Source organism: Lagenorhynchus albirostris, chromosome 13 (assembly GCF_949774975.1).
Source record: "Lagenorhynchus albirostris chromosome 13, mLagAlb1.1, whole genome shotgun sequence".
NCBI classification, from domain to species: domain Eukaryota; kingdom Metazoa; phylum Chordata; class Mammalia; order Artiodactyla; family Delphinidae; genus Lagenorhynchus; species Lagenorhynchus albirostris.
In genome coordinates this window covers 10,061,598-10,074,989 of record NC_083107.1, presented here as the reverse complement: position 1 = coordinate 10,074,989, position 13,392 = coordinate 10,061,598, and the positions used below count along the sequence as shown (strand labels likewise).

The 13,392-nt window shown below is 38.7% G+C and overlaps 1 protein-coding gene across 4 annotated transcripts in view; it reads left to right on the top strand.

The window, feature by feature from the left end:
• Positions 1 to 13,392, top strand: part of NPHP1 (nephrocystin 1) — a 73,868-nt gene that overhangs the window by 3,379 nt on the left and 57,097 nt on the right. For all 4 annotated transcript variants that reach the window (XR_009543989.1, XR_009543987.1, XR_009543988.1 and 1 more), the window contains exons 2-4: positions 428 to 501; positions 8,763 to 8,823; positions 9,909 to 10,033. Coding sequence is in view for 1 of the 4 variants with exons in the window: in XM_060168460.1 (XP_060024443.1) it covers positions 428 to 501; positions 8,763 to 8,823; positions 9,909 to 10,033 (260 nt within the window). In the remaining 3 variants the exon portion in view is untranslated. The remainder of the gene's footprint in view (positions 1 to 427; positions 502 to 8,762; positions 8,824 to 9,908; positions 10,034 to 13,392) is intronic.

Here is a 13,392-nt window from a genome sequence, read left to right as displayed (position 1 = left end):
TGGTAATTTTCTGTACGTTGATAGGGGTTTGGATTACAAGGGTGTATGCATTTGCCAAAACTCAGCAAATGTACACTTAAGATTTGTGCATTTCATTTGTATGTAAATTTTACACCAAATATTGAACTCTAGTTAGTGATACCCATGGTGTATTAAGGGGAAATATATTGATGATTGTAGTTTACTTTGAAATACATAAAAAATAAGATGAATTGATGAATAGATGTGTCATAAAAGTATAGTAAAATGTTAATGGTAGAATCTAGGTGGTGGGTATTTGGATGTTCACTATAAAGTTCTTTCAACTTTATTGTATATTTAAAAGTATTCATTATAAAATATTGGGAAAAAAGAATTAAAATTTTATTTCCTAAGGTTATATGGTATTTAACAATATGATATTTTAAACAGTCTCCATTTATTGTAGGTTGATGATTTGCTTTCTGAGAGTCGATTGAAAGGAGCTCTAGAAGCCAGTAAAAGACGAGATATTTACCAAAGGTAAAGCATATGAAATTATGTTAGCTTTGTAGGGACTGTACTTACATTTCAGTGAGCAGTATTTACAGCATAGAAATTGAGGAATTATTTCTTTTTTTAATTAATAACATTTCTAAAAAGACAAAATAATAATGGGAAATAATATTGAGGTAACAATGAATGAAATTTTCCAAAATGTATTTTACAATATTTCTTACAATTATCTGTGTCTACCTAGTCTAAATGTTGGAATGATAAGATTAAATAGAGAATTACAAACGTTAAAAAGGGGCCGCTTACATCTATTTTGTACTCTGTATGTACCAAGCAGTGTGGTCCATGCTCTAAAAACTTCTTAATTAATTTTTACAATAACATTTTGAGGTACTCATTAATACAGATGAGAAAATTAAGGTTCACAGTGGTTAGTTAATATGTCTAACACTACTTAGCTATAAGACATTAAAGTGGGAAGGCAATAAAAATGTTTTAAGATAAATGCAGAATTTATAGATATATTTAATTAATTAATTAAATTCAAGTATAGTTGACTTACAATGTTGTGTTAGTTTCTGGTGTACAGCAAAGTGGTTCAGTTATACGTATATATGTGTATGTGTGCATATATATATATATATATATGTTCTTTTTCATATTCTTTCCATTATGGTTTATCACAGGATATTGAATATAGTTCCCTGTGCTATGCAGTAGGACCTTGTTGTTTATCCATCCTATATAGAATAGTTTGCATCTGCTAGTCCTAAACTCCCAATCCATCCCTCCCCCACACCCACACCCCTCCCTTGGCAACCAAAAGTCTGTTCTCTATGGCTGTCAGTTTCTGTTTCATTGATAAGTTCATTTGTGTCATATTTTAGATTCCACATATAAGTGTTATCATATGGTATTTTTCTTTCTTTTTCTAACTTAATATGATAATCTCTAGGTTCATCCATGTTGCTGCAAATGGCAGTATTTCATTCTTTTTTGTGGCTGGGTAGTGTTCCACTGTGTGTGTGTGTGTGTGTGTGTGTGTGTGTGTGTGTGTGTGTGTATGTATATATATAAAACATCTTCTGTATCCATTCATCTGTTGATGGACATTTAGGTTGCTTCCATGCCTTGGCCGTTGTAAATAGTGCTGCTGTGAACAGAGGGATGCACATATCTTTTCGAATTAGAGTTTTGTCTGGATATATGCCCAGGAGTGGGATTGCTGGATCATAGGGCAGCTTTATTTTTAGTTTTTTGAGGAACCTCCATACTGTTTTCCATAGTGGCTGCACCAATTTACATTCCCACCAACAGTGTAGGAGGGTTCCCTTTTCTCCATACCCTCTCCAGCATTTGTTTTTTTGTAGACTTTTTAATAATGGCCATTCTGACCAGTGGGAGGTGGTACCTCATTGTAGTTTTGATTTTCATTTCTCTAATAATTAGTGATTTTGAACATCTTTTCATGTGCCTGTTGGCCATCTGTATATCTTTGGAAAAATGTCTATTTAGGTCTTCTGCCCATTTTTTGATTGGGTTGTTTGTTTTTCTGTTACTGAGTTGTATGAGCTGTATGTATATTTTGGAAATTAAGCCCTTGTTGGTTGCATCATTTGCAAATATTTTCTCCCAGTCCATAGGCTGTCGTTTTGTTTTGTTTATGGTTTCCTTTTCTGTGGAAAAGCTTGTAAGTTTGATTAGGTCCCATTTGTTTATTTTTGCTTTTATTTCTATTGCCTTGGGAGACTGACCTAAGAAAACATTGCTACAATTTATGTCAGAGAATGTTTTGCCTATGTTCTCTTCCAGGAGTTTTGTGGTTCTATGTCTTATATTTAAGTCTTTAAGCCATTTTGAGTTTATTTTTGTGTATATTGTGAGTGTATGTTCCAACTTCATTGATTTACACGCAGCTGTCCAGCTTTCCCAATACCACTTGCTGAAGAGACTGTCTTTTCTCCATTGTATATTCTTGCCTCCTTCATTGAAGATTAATTGACCGTAGGTGTGTGGGTTTATTTCTGGGCTCTCTATTCTGTTCCATTGTCCCATATGTCTGTTTTGTGCCAGTACCATGCTGTTTTGATTACTGTAGCTTTGTAGTATTGTCTGAAGCCTGGGAGGGTTAAGCCTCCTGCTTTGTTCTTTTTCCTCAGGATTGCTTTGGCAATTCTGGGTCTTTTATGGTTCCGTATACATTTTAGGATTACTTGTTCTAGTTCTGTGAAAAACATCATGGGTAATTTGATAGGAATTGCATTAAATCTGTAGATTGCTTTGGGTAGTATGGTCATTTTAATAATATTAATTCTTCCAATCTAATCCAATATTAATTCTTCCAGTCCAATTAATAATAATTCTTTCTTTCTTTGAATCATCTTCAGTTTCCTTTATCAGTGTTTTACAGTTCTCAGTATAAGTCTTTCACCTCCTTACTCAGGTTTATTCCTAAGTATTTTATTATTTTTTTGATGTGATTTTTTTAAAAAATAAATTTATTTATTTATTTTTGGCTGCATTGGGTCTTCCTTGTTGGGTCTTCGTTGGTGTGCATGGGCTTTCTCTAGTTGTGGCGAGCGGGGGCTACTCTTTTTTGCAACGCACAGGCTTCTCGTCATGGTGGCTTCTCTTGCTGCAGAGCTCGGGCTCTAGGCGTGTGGGCTTCAGTAGTTGTGGCATGTGGGCTCAGTAGTTGTGGCTCACAGGCTCTAGAGCGCAGGCTCAGTAGTTGTGGCGCGTGGGTTTAATTGCTCTGTGGCATGCGGGATCTTCCAGGACCAGGGCTCAAACCCGTGTGCCCTGCATTGGCAGGTGGATTCTTAACCACTGCACTACCAGGGGAGTCCCTTTTGATGTGATTTTAAAAGGGATTTATTTTTTTTACTTTCCTTTCTGATATATATATATATTTTTATCATTTTCCGTTTCTGATATTTCATCATTAGTGTAAAGAAATGCAACTGATTTCTGTATGTTAATCTCGTATCCTGCTAGCTTGCTGAATTTCTTTATCAGTTCTAGTAGTTTTTGTGTGGAGTCTTTAAAGGTTTTCTATATATAATATCATGTCATCTGCATATAATGACAATTTTACCTCTTTCAATCTGGATATGTTTTATTTCTTTTTCTTGTCTGATTGTTGTGGCTAGGACTTCTAATACTAGTTGAATAGAAGTGGTGAGAGTGGGCATCCTTGTCTTGTTCCAGATTTTAGTGAGAAGGCTGTCAGCTTTTCACCATTGAGTATTATGTTGGCTGTGGGTTTGTCATAAGTAGCTTTTATTATGTTGAGATATGTTTCCTCAACATATGTTTCCTCAACATATGTTACCCATTTTGGTAAGAGGTTTTTTTGTTTGTTTTTTTAAATTTTTATTTATTTATTATTTACTTTTGGCTGCGTTGGGTCTTCGTTACTGCGTGCGGGCGTTCTCTAGTTGCAGTGAGTGGGGGGGCTACTCTTTGTTGCAATGTGTGGGCTTCTCATTTTGGTGGCTTCTCCTTGTTGTGGAGCACGGGCTCTAGGCGCGCAGACTTCAGTAGTTGCAGCACACAGGCTCAGTAGTTGTGGCATGTGGGCTCACTCGTTGCAGCTCATGGGCTCAGTAGTTGTGGCTCACAGGTTCTAGAGCTCAGGCTCAGTAGTTGTGGTGCACGGGCTTAGTTGCTCCGCAGCATGTGGGATCTTCCTAGACCAGGGATCGAGCCCATGTCCCCTGCATTGGCAGGTAGATTCTTAACCACTGCACCACCAGGGAAGTTCCTTGGTAAGAGTTTTTATCATGAATGAATGTTGAATTTTATCAAATGCTTTTTCTGCATCAATTGAGATGATCATGTGGTTTTTGTCTTTTCTTTTGTTGTTGTGGTGTATCACATTGATTTGCATATGTTGAACCATCTGTGTGACCCTGACAACTTGATCATGGTGTATGATCTTCTTTATGTGTTGTTGGATTCGGTTTGCTAGTATTTTGTTAAGAATTTCTGTATCTATATTCATCAAAGATATTGGCCAGTAATTTTCTTTTTTGTTGTTATCTTTGTCTCATTTTGGTATCAGGGTGATGGTGGTTTCATAGAATGACTTTGGGAGTGTTCCCTCCTCTTCAGTCTTTTGCAAGAGTTTGAGAAGGATCAGTATAGTTCTTTTTGTATGCTTGGTAGAACTCCCCAGTGAAGCCATTTGGTCCTGGACTTTTGTTTGCAGGGAGTTTTTAAAATTATAGATTCTATTTCACTTCTAGTGATTGGTCTGTTCAAATTATCTAGCTCTTTTTGATTCCGTTTTGGTGGGCTGTGTGTTTCTAGAAACTTGTCCAAGAAATGAAGAACTTAGTTAAGCAAGAGAAGGAACTTTACTACAGTCTCAGTGGAGTTGCAGCCTTTGGTCCATTTGAATCAAATGCAAGAATTATGTCATGGTATAATTTGGGTCTAAGAGCAAACAACCTAAGCCTGAAGGTTATGGACTTGATGTTGTGACAGCAACTATAAAAACAGCTCAGAGTGAACATCAGTGGCGTAGGCCAAATTGTGGTAAGTCCTTGGCCTATGTAGCCCCAGATCCTGTGACCTGTCAGAAGTCTCTGTCTATTAGCAATTCTGCCTTGCTTGGGATGGTGACCTTAGCTCTCTTGAGATGGGAAAACTGTTCTCATGATGGATGATTGTTTTTTGTTTTGTTTTGAATTTTCTTTTTAATCCTTGGGAGAGTTTAAAATTAACTAGAGTTTAAAATTACATAGACATGATGAACTAAATCAAATTAGACTATTATTACTTTTGTATTAAGTTTAGGACATCATTAAAATAATCTGTATGCTTTGGGTATTTAAAGAATTTATAACATTCAAATGGATGTGAGATTTGTGCTGCTAGTTTAAATGATTCATTAGAACACTTGAAAAAAATTTACTTAAGTCAGGCAGAGTGCTTAAAAGCAAAATAAAATTTAAATGAATTTTAAGATGTGGGAGTTTAATTAACTACCTTCATTAGTAGGATTGATTATTTGAGGAATTTAGCTCAAGTTGAATTAATCAAACAATAATGAAAGAAAAAGGGAAGGTAATTGTACTTGCTTTATTAGATTTTAAAGTAGAATAAGAGTTATATGCTGAATTGAAGTCCCAGGGAAAACTAGATTTTTAAATTTTATTTTAATAAGCTAATAATTGTTTTTATACCCAAGTAATAGTCTTCTCTGTGTATAAAAAAATCCCCTCACAGTCATTTTAAAATACACATTGATATTTGCATGTCTGGAAAAAACATTCAGCCCTTATGTTTGATTAATAATTGGGTAGATATGGAGTAAAAAAATTTTCTACTTAAACCTTTGAAGACATTGTCTGGTTCCTTTACACCCAGTGATGCTGACAAGTTTCATGGTCATTCCTTTGTAATTGATCTCTGTTTGAGGCTTTTCTCCTCAGCCTTGGTGTTTTGAAATTTTGTCACGGTGTATTTAGGTGTTGTTTTAATTCTTCTCAACACTCAAGGGGTCTTTTCAGTTTGAAAACTCTTGTGTCTCATGAGCTCTGGGAGAGTTTCTTTTACTAAAAGATAATTTTTTTACTTCTGTTTGTTTCTTCCTGAAACACCTTTGAGTCAGGTATTGAACCTCCTGGAATTTTCCTCTAGGTCTCTCCCCACTAGTTTTTGTTTCTTTGTTTTTTTGTTTATGCCTGAGAGGTTCTCTTGACACTTTTTTTTTTTTTTTGGCTTGCGGGATCTTAATTCCCTGACCAGGGTTCGAACCCGTGCCTCCTGCAGTAGAAGTGTAGAGTCCTAACCACTGGACCGCCAGAGAACTCCCTAAATTCAGTCTCATCTTAGCCAATCCTGACCTTGCACAGCCTTCCTCAGTGTTCCTTTTCCTCAAGCCTTCTGAAACCGTGCAACTCAGATTGGGATTTGAACCCATGGGCCGGGTCTCAGACCCAGCCAAAACCCAGATTGGGACTTGAACCCACGGTCTTTTAACTGAGATCGCACACCTGGTCTCAGAACTTAATGAAGCTCAGGTTCTTGATGTCTCATCACAGAAAGAATTCAGTGAGAGACAAAGTGATAGGTAAGAAGTGGATTTATTTAGAGAGAAACACACTCCACAGAGTGTGGGCCATCTCAGAAGGCGAGAGCAGCCAACTTTTTCTTTTAACTTTTCCGTGGATGTTTTATTTCAGCAGCTGTATTGTTAATTTACAAGTGTTTTTCCTTGTTCTTTAATTTTTCTGTTTTCTAGCATTGTGTTCCTGTTTTTAGGTTATCTCATTAATACTTCCATGATTGGGAGTTGTTGTTTTTTTTAAAGTTCTTTTCTGTTCTCTGAGTTGTCTTTGGTTCCTCTGGGCTCAGATATTTTTACTTTTGGTGAGTCTTAAATTTTATCTTCCATGTTGCTAGTTTTCTTCATTATGCCCAATGGTCCTTGGATTATCTTTTTTTTAAGAATGAGGGACTAAGCTGATTATTCTAGAGCGTTGCCATGGGTTCTTCTGCTGTTGTGTTTACAGGTCTCAAGGACCAGCCCTTCCTGTCATTTTGCTCCGTCATCTTCAGTTTGTCAGTGACAGCCCTGCATACCATTACAAAGTCCCCAGTCATCATTACCTAAAAGCAGGAAGGATGATGGTTCTGTACCTGCTCCATCAGGGAGAATAAAATGGGAGGAACTGCCCAACACATTTCTTTTATGTATCATTGGCCAGTGCTGGGCCATACACGCACCCTACCTGCAGTGGAGGCTGATCACTTGCGTGTCAGTGGGAGGCCAAGCATGCCAGCGTGGAGGAGGGTGGCAGAAGGGCTTTGGGGTAGATAACTAGCAGGGTCAGCTGCAGGTTGATGTTTCTACTTGTCTTTTCTGCCTCTTTCACAAAGGATTTTTGTCCCCCTTTTCACTGCTTATTTCATTTTATGAGTCTCTGGAAGAAAAAAAAAATAACTCAGCATAAAAAATAATGACTTTTTCAGGTTATTGGTAGAGAAAACATTTGATTTTTGAAAACTCATAACTAGCTGTAGCCCATTTTCAGTCATTTTTTTCTCTTTTTTTAAATTGAAGTACAGTTGAGTTACAGTGTTGTGTTAATTTCTGCTGTACAGCAAAGTGATTCAGTTATACCTATATATACATTCTTCTTTATATTCTTTTCCTTTATGGTTTATCTCAGGATACTGAATATAGTTCCCTGTGCTATGCTGTAGGACCTTGTTGTTTATCCATTCTATATATAATAGTTTGCCTCCACTAACCCCAAACTCGGTCGTTTTCATACTTCTAATTTGGGTGTCTAAGACTTAAGCCAAATTATGTGAGCTGTCCATGAAATATCTAAAACACTGTACCCATATGGATGGGCCATGTTCACAAGGGGAGTGTGCTGTTGGGGGGAGAGGCCAGCTGTAGAATCCTAAACTCTGCCTTCACATGGTTACTCTCCCTCTGACTAGCTCTGGTCACTTTTCAGAACCTCACTTTCTTCAACTGGAGTGAGGATTGTTATGAGACTCAAATGAGGTGATGCTTGTAAACTGCTTAGCAGTATTTGTGATGCAAAAAGTAAATTTTAGCTGTTATTGTCATTATTAGTTTTGTCGTCTTGGTTGCATCCTAGGTTTATGGAATTTTAGAGCTGGAGAAGCATTTTTAAAGTCCAGTGCTTTCCTTATTTTAGAGATAGGAAACTGAAGCCCAGAGTCACTGAAGTTTTCTGCGTTCTGGTTATCATACCTCATACCTGAGATCTTGACTATGAGCATCACCCAAGCTAATGGATGGAAAGGCATTTACATATGAATTTTTAAACATCATTCATGCAATAGAAATTGCCTTACCTGGGCTTCCCTGGTGGCGCAGTGGTTGAGAATCTGCCTGCCAATGCAGGGGATACGGGTTCGAGCCCTGGTCTGGGAAGATTCCACATGCCGCAGAGCAACTAGGCCCGTGAGCCACAAGTACTGAGCCTGCGCGTCTGGAGCCTGTGCTCCGCAACAAGAGAGGCCGTGACAGCGAGAGGCCTGTGCACCATGATGAAGAGTGGCCCCCGCTCGCCACAACTAGAGAAAGCCCTCGCATAGAAACGAAGACCCCACACAGCCAAAGATAAATAAATAAATTAATTAATTAAAAAAACAAAAAAATGGCAGATGCTTGCTTAAAAAAAAAAAAGAAATTGCTTTACCTGCTTAAAGACTTATGTATGATTTTATAAAATAGCTTTTCGTTCTGACAATTAAAAAATCAGTATTTTGTTTCTTTCTTTTTTAAAATTTAGATGTATCCAATTAAAACAGGCAATAGATGAAAATAAAAATACTCTTCAAAAATTAAGCAAAGTAAGTATTATGGTTAATCATGTTAAAAAAAATTCCGTTTTTACCCAAATATTTTGTTAAGTGGAAGTTCATTAGAGGGGGAAGTTCCTGGGTTCACATAAGTTATGAAGTGTAACTGCGGTCAGTGCTGACCTGCCCGATGGGCTTATTACTGAATGTGCTTGGGAGCAGAAAAGGCAGGGCTCCAAATCCTGGTAAAAGTTCAGCTTTAATGAACTCACCCAGCATCGAGGACTCGGAAAAACCTGGAAGGAGCTATTTTTATTTTTGCATTGCGTAAGTTTTATGTTTTACAGTTTAGAATTGTTTTCATTTTAATTACATTGTGGGGAGAGTACATAATCTGGCCCTGAGGGTAAGTGGTAGAGAAACTTCTTCTATCACATGGCAGCCCTGATATTGGTGACTCTGCAGAAACAGGGCAAACTAGAGTTTACTCTGGGCAGTTCCCATCAGGATTTCCTCTTTTAATATGAGCCTGAGCTTCAGCTAGGTGTCCGGGCCAGAGACTCACAGAGTATTTAGGGTGGAAGGCATTTGAAAGTCATCTGCCTGCCTGCATGTGGATCTCCTTTACTGCGTCTGAGACAAGGGGTCACTGAGTGTCTCTTCTGCATTTCTCCAGTGACACAAAACTGTAATTCCGCAGGCAGACTGACCCTAAATTTGAAAACCTAACTATTCCTGTTTCACAAATGAGGAAACTGAGGCTTCCAAAGGTGAAGCAGCTTTCCCAGTGTCTCACTGCCGGTAGGTGGCAGAACTTGGACTTGCCACTTGTGTTTTCGACTCAGTCCTCTGTCTGGAACCTGTCCCTTACTGACTATAGAGGGACTGCAATACCAAGCAAGAAAACAAAACAAAAAAATAGGAGGTATACATTTATTTTGTCATTTGGTTTGCATTCCAACATAACAATCCACATTTCTTTTAAAGTTATTTCTCTAAGGTAGGCATAGTCTCGTATCAATATTTGCTTTGTCTTATAGCACTTATTGGAGTTTTTTACTTTTAACATAAATGTAATTGGAAACTGAAATTTTTATTTTTTTTTTTTAGTAAAATAGATTTATATTCTCTCATAGGCTGATGAACCTGCCCCTGTTGGGAGTTACAATCAGAAGAAAGAGGAGGAACACAATCTTTTGGATAAGCTTACCCACCAACTGCAGGAACTTGCTGTGTCCATAAGTAGAGAAAATGTCACTGAGTAATGCTCCCTTCCTTCCTTTCTTTCTTTCAGATATTATGTCACCAACAGTTTTAATGTTTGACTCAGAATAAAGTCATATATAGATAAAAACAAATGGCAGTAACAGTACAATTAGTCAACATTTATTTATTGTGTATAATAGAAAGTGTGCGATCCCATGGTCTCTTATCCCAGGTAAGTTATAAGCTAGTTGGGGAAACAAAACAGAGATTGGAGGAGCTAAATAAACAGATGTTAGAAAATAAGGATCAGGCTTCCCTGGTGCAGTGGTTAAGAATCCGCCTGCAGGGCTTCCCTGGTGGCGCAGTGGTTGAGAGTCCGCCTGCCGATGCAGGGGACACGGGTTCGTGCCCCGGTCCGGGAAGATCCCACATGCCGCGGAACAGCTAGGCCCGTGAGCCATGGCCGCTGAGCCTGCGCGTCCGGAGCCTGTGCTCCGCAACGGGAGAGGCCACAACAGTGAGAGGCCCGCGTACTGCAAAAAAAAAAAAAAAAAAAAAGAATCCGCCTGCCAATGCAGGGGACACGGGTTCGAGCCCTGGTCTGGGAAGGTCCCACATGCCGCGGAGCAACTAAGCCCGTGTGCCACAACTACTGAGCCTGTGCTCTAGAGCCCACAAGCCACAACTGCTGAGCCCGCGTGCCACAACTACTGAAGCCCGCATGCCTAGAACCCGTGCTCTGCAACAAGAGAAGCCACCACAGTGAGAAGCCCACGCACTGCAACCAAGAGTAGCCCCTGCTCGCCGCAACTAGAGAAAGCTTATGCACAACCTCGAAGACACAGTGCAGCCAAAAATAAACAAATAAATATATTTAAAAAAAAAAAGAAAATAAGGATCATGGGCTTCCCTCGTGGCGCAGTGGTTAAGAATATGCCTGCCAATGCAGGGGACACAGGTTCGAGCCCTGGTCCGGGAAGATCCCACATGCTGTGGAGCAGCTGAGCCCATGCACCACAACTACTGAGCCTGCACTCTAGAGCCTGCAAGCCACAACTACTGAGCCCACACACCTAGAGCCCATGCTCCGCAACAAGAGAAGCCACTGCAATGAGAAGCCCACGCACTGCAATGAAAAGTAGCCCCGGCTTGCCACAACTAGAGAAAGCCTACGCGCAGCAACAAAGACCCAACATAGCCAAAAATAAATAAATTTATTAAAAATTTTTTAAAAAAAGAAAATAAGGATCATGCCTTTAATGTCAGTGTTGATGTGTAAAAAGAAAATTATTTGGATTGTCTATTTGCATATTTATTTACTCCTTTTATAAATATTCTTTAAAAATTGGAAGCAGAAACATGCATTCTTTTCCTGCTGGAGTGGATGTTAATAATAGCCTTTGTAAAATGGAAAGAAAACTTGATAGTATAAACAAACCCAATTCATAGGAAGAAAAAAGGAAAAAGTCAACTATTTAGACTCTTCAAATGCTGTTCCCATACTTTTACACTGTATCCTGGGAAAAAATGCTAAAGAATATAGATGCAAGGATTCTAGAATTTCCATTGATTTCCAGTACTGAGAATGACAAAAGTGGCTGGTATTGGACTTACCTTTCCTACCATAAACACTGTAAAATCTGGACAAAATATACAAAATGGCTGTTTGAACTCATTGAACATCAACCAAGCAGGGTTGATATCGTTAATACAGGGAGACACGAGCTGAGTCCTGCATTTACCCAGACCCTCTTCCTGGAGTTAGTTTATGGGTGGTGGTGCAGGAATCCCAAACAGGGAGCTGCAGTCTCACCGGGCTGAGGAGGCAGAGATAAAATTCTGGCCTTGCTAAGGCTGCTGGTACTTGTGGAGAGAGTGGAGAGAGAGAAGAGAGTTGCAGAGAGATAACTGCAGAAATCTAAATGGACTCCTGGGCTACACAGAGCATGATTCCAGAAGGCCTGGCAGAAAGCGCCTGCTGGGAGACTGAGAGCTTAAAAGATTCTGGAGGCCACAGAATCCTGGAAAAATATTCGAGTTTGTACCTAGCTGGAGTAAAGATACCTTGGTGAATGCTTCAGGCATTTAGTTGGAGATCACATAAGGCCTATGCCCTAGGAGTAAGGAAAACACCCTAATATTAAGAACTGTGATCTTGGAGTACAGACAAAACTGAAGTAGGGCTTCCCTGGTGGCGCAGTGGTTGAGAGTCTGCCTGCCGATGCAGGGGACATGGGTTCGTGCCCCGGTCTGGGAGGATCCCACATGCCGTGGAGCGGCTGGGCCCGTGAGCCATGGCAGCTGAGCCTGCACGTCCGGAGCCTGTGCTCCGCAGCGGGAGAGGCCACAGCAGTGAGAGGGCCCGTGTACCGCCAAAAAAAAAAACAAACAAAAAAACTGAAGTAAATCTTTTCCAACAAAGCCTAAAATCAGACCTTAACAGGAACAAGATCATTTAACTGTATAACAGAACAAAATTCAACACTCTTTAAAGGATGACCACATAATCCAAAGTCTCTAAATGTATTATCCACAATGTCTAGTAATTTTTAAAAAATGACTAGAAATGCAAAAAATAAGGGGGAAGTAAATAATAATTAAGCAGTGAAAGTCAATAAAAGCAGAGCCAAATCTGAGCCAGATAGTAGAGTAAGCTGACAAGGATTTCTGAATAATATGATTAATATGTTGAAGAAAATAGAAGAAAAGATGGATGGAATGGGAAAAACATGGCATATTTTAAGAGAACTCACATATAGAAAATAACCAAATGAACATTCTACAACTGCAAAATATAATATCTGATGGAATAACGGCTGAGGACTTTCTAAATCTGGTTCAATATATAGCTTCAAAAAGGTGAACGTGTCTTATAATAAAGGGAAAAAATAATCATTGGAAGTCTGGATGACCCAGATGTGAGAATTAGCAAACCAGAGCTATAAAACAACTATTTTCAATATGTTAGAGAGATGGGCAGATTGCTTGATTAGAGAGGAATCTTAAGCAGAGAAATGGAAACTAATACCAACCAAAATGGAAATTCTGAAACTAAAAAACAATATATGAAAAGAAAAAAAATTGGATGGTTTAACACAAGACTGGATACAATAGAGGAAAAGATCAGTGAACCCAAAGACTGAGCAATGAAAAGCTTTCAAACTCATGCACAAAAAGAAAAAAAGAATGAAAAGAACAGAACAAAATGTAAGAAAGATCTGGGACATGGTCATAAGTTATAGCATATGTGTAAATTGAAGTCCCAGAAGGAGAGGAGAGAGAGAATGGAGCACAAGAAATATTTCAATATGTTTTTAAATTGAGATCTAAAAAAGTTATCAATTCACTGGTCCAAGAACCTCAGGCAACCCCAAACAATAAATATAAGGAAAACTACACAAAGATGCATCAGAG